The sequence below is a fragment of the Dermacentor andersoni genome, chromosome 7 (assembly GCF_023375885.2).
Source record: "Dermacentor andersoni chromosome 7, qqDerAnde1_hic_scaffold, whole genome shotgun sequence".
Lineage (NCBI taxonomy): Eukaryota > Metazoa > Arthropoda > Arachnida > Ixodida > Ixodidae > Dermacentor > Dermacentor andersoni.
In genome coordinates this window covers 68,296,505-68,304,391 of record NC_092820.1, presented here as the reverse complement: position 1 = coordinate 68,304,391, position 7,887 = coordinate 68,296,505, and the positions used below count along the sequence as shown (strand labels likewise).

Here is a 7,887-nt window from a genome sequence, read left to right as displayed (position 1 = left end):
GGTTATTCGCTTACGTTGTCAATCATCGTCGATGGTTTCTGAACCATGTTTTGCACTATCGCGCTCAGCGTGAACTACAACAGGAAAGTACGTGGCAAAGCGGTCGCGAATTGTAGCTCATACTGAGCGCGATAGTACTCTGTTTCAAGGACTACTATCGTAACTCCTTTCTGAGATGGATGGATGGATGGATGGATGGATGGATGGATGGATGGACGGATGGACGGATGGACGGACGGACGGACGGACGGACGGACGGACGGACGGACTTTATTTAGCCTATTTTAAGGTGGATGGGCCTCTAGATGTCCGGGAGCCCCCTGGCGGTCGACATCTAGACCTAGACGGCCTCTTCTACCATCAAGAGCTAGTCATCCGGGCCGGTGGCCCAAGAGCGGCCTTCCACGAGTATGTAGAAATGGCTGCGATCTGGGAGTTAGCGCAAGGCATGTGTGGCACTCGAAACGTGCATCGAAGACGTGGAAGATTGTTATCGCAAAAAAGCGCGAAAAATATCAGTTGCTCTAAAATTTTTCATTGCCGAAGAAGCTTAATCCGGATTATTATGGAAAACCTGCGAGGATATTCTTTCTTTTTCTCGTCAGAACAACACCATCCCTAGACCAGACTTTAATTCGCAGCTGCCATTAGATATATAAACACGAGATGTCCACTGTGAAAAAATTAACTTTTATTAATTTTTGTTTGGCGGTGAAGTTCGTGTGCCGATAAAATTTCCCCAGCTGCCTGTGCGCTCATTCGGCGCAACGTGTGCGACCGCATTGATCGTGCAAGCTACAGGTGAGTTTACGAATTATCTCTGACGGATTTTGCGCGTACCAGAATTGAATCAGACATCGCGCAGCATACAAAAAGTGAACATCAAAAGAAATCGCAGGCAGGGAACTTTAGTTTTTAATCATGTCAGAAGTGCTGGTAGTAAACACGCACATGGATGGTTCTATATTGTGCGGGGTCCAGTCAAGTAATATTAAACATCGACAAAATATGGAGAGTCTTCCGAGAAACCGCCACTTTTAGTTCGAACTCCAAACTGCTGGATGTGAATTCTTATTCAGTAGCCGTTGAAAAATTCAGATACCGTGCGGCATTGAACAACTGCTGTCGAACCGCCCTGCCAGAGGTGAAATTTTCTATCTTGACGTGTCAGTGAGTCAAAATGCAGTATGGATGACGTGATGTTCCCTTCCACTGTGATTATCGAGTATACTGTATAATACAAGTATGCAATTTTTCACACTTTACGAACTTTGAGCATGAAAAATGTTACGTCATGTGCAACTGCTAGCGTGTTAATGTGTTGAAGGCGATCTGTAAGAAAAATTTGAGACCGTGCCGAAAGCCTGGTTTGCGGTCTCCGTGAAAAATTTCTTCTCGAAACACAAAAGAACGCTCCATGCAAGCCTGGCGAAGTTAAATGTTTTTGAGACCACAACGAAAAAAAAAAAAAAAAAAGGACGAAAAGCTCCGCCGTCACTGCTCACCGGAAGTGACGCATGACCTAGAATGTTGGAGATCAGCCAGGCTTTTCTTTAAGACCTCTGCTGCCGGCGGCGCGCTGAAAGCTCTCAGAGATGACGTGCTGGGACTTGCGTTACATTCGCTAGCCACCACGTACGTGAGCAGTCAGTCTGCTTAGGCACTTTTCAAACGCTGCTAATAAGGAAGACAATTTCCAGGCCTGCAGTTTTGTAAAGATTGCTGCAGTAGTATACAATACTCGCTGGTAACCAATTCAGCCAAAAAGAATTTTTGTTTCAGATACCCTTTTATAATGTTAATAATTAGTCAATGACTGCTAATGTGAAAGAGACCTTGAAGGCTTTACGCTTCAGTGTTGACCACGGTCTTTCGCAAACAAGCACATTTCGCCACTCCATTTTCTCAGCGAGCGTACACTAATTATACCACACAAGCAGGAATAATCGCTGGCTCTAAGCTAACAGCTTCTCATTTTTCTGTTAATGATTTCAGTGCAGGAAACCTCTTGGAAATTCACTCAGCGCATCTTATTTAATGGGTGTTGCTTGAAGGCTCAATGAAACAGTTCAGCCAAATTTTGTAGACGCGTAGGGTACAGCTACGGTAAATCAGTCGCGCCACAATTTGTGTGAAGCGTCTCATATTAAGAGAGCTGCGGACGATTACAAGTCACCCTCCTCCATAGCCATGCGTTTTCTCCTCAACTCGTTCACCGAGTGATCGGTGCTAAGCTCCCCCTTCACTGGCTCTGACGTTGTGTCGTCTACTTCCAGTTATCTCAGAGCGAGCGCGCGAAGCCTTTCCAACCTCTCCGCCAGTCGCCTGGCAGTCGATCCCAAGCGAGAGCTATCGAAGCAGTGTGCGTTGGGAGCACTCCGTCGCAGCGTTGAGCGTGTCCGGCATTCCGGTAACCACAGGCGAGCTCGGCGTTTCGACGGATGTGTGGAGGCGTAAACTACTGCTGTGATGATGGAGCCTGAGCGTAGATGTACGTGAACCACCTGATTGGTCTGCATTGCCCAGCCACCTGGTGGCACAGAGCTTAACCAGCCAAACAAAAAGTTAATATTGCTGTAACCAAGCGTGAAACATTTTAAACATTTAGAACAACAGCGTGTTCCCGATTACGCTTCTGCCAGAAATTTACATCAGCCAAGTAGAATACGCTTCGTTATTGTTATATTGTTTCTGTGTTTGGTTGAGCCCCGTTTCACCAGGCGGCTGCACCGTGCAGACCGTTCACGTTTGCTCTTCCCCTTATCCCGTGAAACCCCCAGGCGCAGTGACGTCATAGCATCCCCCCGGAGCCCAGAAACCGAAACCGAAATCGCTCGATATAATAATGCTATTATAAAATTATTTATCGGATATATCTGAATCCCGCTGTGTGTATCGTGCTCCCTGAAGCATGACGCAACGTTTAAATCAACAAACGCATGAACGAAAATTTTGATGTCTCCAGCCCGTTAAGAAAATAGTAGTTTTTTTTATTGATTCCTAAATAAACATGCAATACTGCAAACATGGCTGACGCAGTACTTTGAAACCATGGAAGCTTTAATGTAAACGAGTGAGGGTCGAGAGGTCTTATATTCTTCTATTGCTAACCAGTGTTCTCAATTTGTAAATCACCCTTCGTTTCTTTTCTTTTTCTGAACTCTTGCGCCCCTTCTCTACGCCGCTCTCAACACAAACGTCGCTCCTCCAAATTCCACAGTTTTAGCCATGCCGATCGAAAACGATGATCGACATGCGTGCGCAACTGCCGATCAGTCTGGTCCCTTCCAGCGCGGAAGCGGGTGTGCGGCGAATAGGCACTCGGGTTACCCGGGGTAGTCGAAGCGCACGACAACATTGGAGTGCTCACGAATCCATTTCGTGGCTATCCACTTGGTTCCCCAGAGGACGGGGCATCCAACGTGATTCGTCCGGTCCTCTAACACTTTCATCTGGTGCCAGAAGGAAAAGTGGACGGGCCCGTCGCTCCCCGAGTACGGCGCCAGGTCGTGCCAGAAGAGGGCCGCGCCGCGCCTCGGCTTCACGGCGAGGCGCAAGTTCACGAAGGCGGTGGCGCCCCCTAGCGAGACGTCGGACAGGTAGAGGAGCATGGTGGCCAAGCGATTGCCGTACTGCGTGTCCCATTCGTCCGCGAGCTGGTCGAAGCTGCTAGCGTCGTCGTGAGGCGTGTAGTGTCCACCAAGACCGTAGTTGGCCACCTGGAAAGGCTCGGCAGATTCCAAGGACAGTCCTGTGGCCAGGCTTATGCGGCGAGCGAGTGGCGCCAGGGAAGGATGCTCGGCATCCCAGAGCCAGGACACCTGCATTAAAAATAAACAGAACAAAAATCATGCTCATTCCACGCTCAGTAATGTGCAAAGTTGGGCGAGTTGGTGATTAATCAGCATACCGTGTTGGTGAGGCACCGCGGTCACCAGGACAAGGCAGAGAGACACAAGAATACACGACGTTCGCTGCAGACGCAACTATAGTTTATTTCGGGACAAACATTTCATATTTGTGTGCGCACCCTCAGAAGTCAAAGATATGCAAGGCAATTGAGATTAAACGCACTTTGAAAATGACATGCCCGCGCACACTCGGGCGTAAAAACTAGGCAACATATATTTCATGGTGTGCAATCCTATCCTACTGTTGCACCACTAACAAATTTATTATTAAACATTTTATTTTAGTGTCCTTACAAAAACGCGACCTCACGATGGGTCAGAATAACAGATGGTTCGCTGATACAACCCTATCCCCTCTTGTAAATTTGAAAAGCTTCTATTATTTCCCTGGTCGGCTGATCCTTAAGGTGCGAAAGAACTGTAGTGTCATTGTAAAGTGGCAAGCACCCAATCACGGTAGCCGCATTTCGACGGGGGCGAAATACAAACACGCTTGTGTACTCAGATTTAGGTGCACGTTAAAGAACCCCACGGGGTAAAAAAAAATATTCTGGACTCCGCCACCACGGCATGCCTCATAATCTGTACATCCCCGGCCATAATTCAATTAAAGTTTGAACCTTGTGCCTCGATGCAGTGGACCCTGTGAGGCAATGAGACTACTTATCTAATGACAATGGTAATCAGGCAGTGACAATGCTAATATTCTGACACGCGTGAACAATGCCGCGCAAGATGCATCAAGCAAACACATCTTGCTTTGGTTTATGCGTACACTATGTAGTAAAACACAACTAGTGGGCGCAAGATAGCGTTTAACATGAAATCTTAGTTATGCAAGCAAAACAACTATATAATTTCTGTCTACTTATATGCAACCATCGTCATCAATTGCACTTTTTTTCTGTCCAGATAATTCCAGCAGCCGATATGCTTTCCGCACGAAACGTAAACTTGTTCCAAACACGCGCACCAATTAGGGCGAGCAAGCACTAAGCCATCTAGTTCCCACAGTAATAAATCAATTTCTTTTTGAAACTTAACGTTACCTTCCACGAAAGCGTTTTAAATCTACCATTAAGACCGCTCATTGGAAAAACCGAATGACATATTTATTTAGTTGATAAACTCTATATTTATTTTACTCTCTTTGAGAGGATTATTTTACGCGCATGTTGCCAGCTTTGTAATATTGTTGTGTTTTATGACTGACATTATTTATATATTGACACGTGTACTTACCTTTATCGGGCGACACGTTTCGCCGCCTAACAAACGTAATCGCACAGCGCGGGACGCGCCTGCATGTATCCGAAGTTTCTGGAAAGTTATCGATGCTTCTACCCGGCTGTCTGTTGTCGCCGAACCTTGTGTTATCTGATTTCATCGCGTGGCGCGAATGGTGTAGAACTTTGTGGAAGGCACGCGGGTCCGAACGATTAGTCTGGAACATTCGACGACTGCTCTATAAAAGCCGACGCGCTTGACCCGCTGATCAGATTTTCGACGATCGCCGAGCGTGTTCGCCGCTATCGTTGTGCTATAAGTGTAGCCTGTTTTGTGGGCACAGGTTCGCCCAATAAAAGTTAGTTTTGTCGTTCACAGTATTGCTACTGTGTTATTCAACGTCACCACCACGTGACAATATATGTAAAAATTATTACGTACCTCTGTGTCGCTCATGTGATAAGATGTGTTTGCTTTCCAGTTCTTATTGTTCTTGTACAAATTCATGCATGTTGAGTTGCTACGTCATGCTTTTTACAATGCTCGTAAAATTATGAAATTGTTGTAAAGTGCTTGTGCAGAATGCCAGCTGTTCTACGGAAGACCAGGACCTTGTCAGGCTCTTGCCTTTTGTCTAGGCGCCCTCTTTCCTTCGGAAAGAAATAACATTTCACTTTCAAACTCACCACTCTCGTGTTGCATTAAAAGCCGGAGAACTTAAATATTCGCCGTAAACATGACTGCAAATTATCGTCCACCATCGCAAACAGCACATGAAGCTTCGCTCATTACATCGATCCCCACAGTGCGCGGGATCATACAGCAGTACTGTGTAGTGCGGGTATTCGTACCTTGCTAATGCGCTTGTAACTGGTGATTCCTTCTGGATTGTCCCAGTCGTAAATGGATCCCCGCTCCAATCCTGTACGCCCGGCTTGCTGAATATAAGCCACTTCGGATTCCGTGAGGAAGTCAACGAAGACCGCAACACGAGGTGTTAGGGACAACAGTTCCAGCTTGAGCGGCCCCAGTATCAAACGCGGGTCTCCGTTGCCAGTCCACAAGACGCACCCGATTTCTCCAGTATTCGTTCTCAAATCGCCCTTTTCGGCGCAGACGGATTTGTAATCGTGCACGTCGGTCTCCGGCGGGGCAGGATACAGGTGCCGATGCCTTGCCTCTAACGCTGCCCGCCTCGCGTCGTTGGCCCGAAGCCACCAGAGTCCCAATTCGAGTTTCCGAGCGCTAGATCCTGCATTCAGTGATGCAGCAAGCGCTCGCCGAGACCAGACCGTCGTGTTGCCATGCGTCCCGTTCGCGTAACAGCCTCTCGCGACGCAGCTGAGATCTTCCGCAGAAGCGGATGGCAGCCGACGAGTTCTCATGGCCGCGATCCGCGCGACGGGGACCTCGTAGACTCGCTGTAGTTTGCACAGGCCATCGGCGGCCCCCGCAACGTCGCGGTCGGCGGGCCACCACTTACGTGACGAAGGCGCCGCGAACGCCGGCAACAGCGCCGGCAAGGACGCCGCGGAAGCCGCGTCTGAGTGCAAGGCGTGCAAGCGACACGCCCGGATGAATTTTCCCAAGACCGTGTCGGAGCCAATGCGAGGAATGCTGGACAGTCGCCTCCGGTGCTGCGCGGCGGCTCGGTCCAGGCGGCTCTCTTCCAGAGACAAGAAGTAGTGGGCGTCTTCCAAGCTGAGAGCCTCGGTGGCCATGACCTCTTGCATGTCGTGAGTAGATGTGAACAAGTCAGCAGTGCATAGCTGTGAATGAAACAGCCAGCACAGAGCGACGGCACCGCTCCACAAAGTAGACATTCTTCTTCGTCGTCGACATCAACTGGTCAGTGCAGGTCTTTGGTAAGAGCTGTACAAAGCTAGAGCGAGAATTTGAGGCTAATTGTCTTTCCAAGGTCCGATCACCGTAAATGAATGTGAAACTTAGTCTCTCAACCAGATTCCTTACTGTATGTGAGTAATTTCATGGTGATCATCATCAGCAGCAGCGGCTTATTTTTATGTTCACTGCAGGACGAAGGCCTCTCCCTGCGATCTCCACTTACCCCTGTCCTGTGCTAGCCGATTTTAACTTGCACCTGCAAATATCCGAATTTAGAAAATTTGGAAATCTTAGCGCGGTACTCCGCTGGCACGCCGTAGTGGGGCACTCCAGTATAATTTTGACCGCTAGGATATCTTTAACGTGCTCGCATTGCACAGGACACGGGCGTTTTTACATTTCGCGCCAATCGAAATGCGGCCGCCGCGGCAGGGATTTGATAACGCCCAACACCATAGCCGACCGTCGTTCCAAGCACTTTTTTCAGGAGTACCGTCGTGACTCGAAAAACCGGAGGGTCTTCCCACCGATCCAGGAAATTCCCCTTTAATATCAGGCCAATTCACAGCTACGTTGGAGTGGAAGAGCCGCACTTGTGTACAGTCAATATATGTCATGCCTTCGCAGTCTACACCTCTACTAGGCTATCCTGCTACCCTCGCATTTGGAGTCGTGAAGTTCATCGACGCCGCACAGCGACCTGAAAAGCAAGCCAGCTCTGCAAGTGACGCAACCCCTGGCGAGGACATCTTCGAAGGGCTTGGTACCGTAGGGGAGGAGTACACTATTCGACTCAAGCCAAATGCTAGGCCATTTGCTCTCGGTGTACCTCGTAGAATTCCCATTCCTCCGTACAACCAGGTAAAGGAGTAGCTGGACCGGGTGGAAAACAAGGTGTCATCAG

The 7,887-nt window shown here is 48.6% G+C and overlaps 1 protein-coding gene across 1 annotated transcript; it reads right to left on the bottom strand.

Annotated features, from left to right (window-relative positions):
• Window positions 1–2,990: 2,990 nt before the first annotated feature.
• Window positions 2,991–6,932, bottom strand: LOC126534347 (prolyl 4-hydroxylase subunit alpha-2-like). Its single transcript, XM_050181628.3, has 2 exons — window positions 5,990–6,932; window positions 2,991–3,821 (listed from the first exon to the last, which is right to left on the bottom strand). The coding sequence occupies exons 1-2, from the start codon at window positions 6,869–6,871 to the stop codon at window positions 3,327–3,329; spliced, it is 1,377 nt and encodes a 458-aa protein (XP_050037585.2). The 5' UTR covers window positions 6,872–6,932; the 3' UTR covers window positions 2,991–3,326.
• Between the last annotated feature and the right edge of the window lie 955 nt (window positions 6,933–7,887).

Excerpts from the sequence above, each read along its gene's own strand:
- LOC126534347 (XM_050181628.3), bottom strand. The coding sequence starts at position 6,871 with ATGCAAGAGGTCATGGCCACCGAGGCTCTCAGCTTGGAAGACGCCCAC. Across the intron at positions 3,822-5,989 it reads GTTACAAGCGCATTAGCAAG|GTGTCCTGGCTCTGGGATGC; the intron begins GTACGAATACCC and ends TTTTTAATGCAG.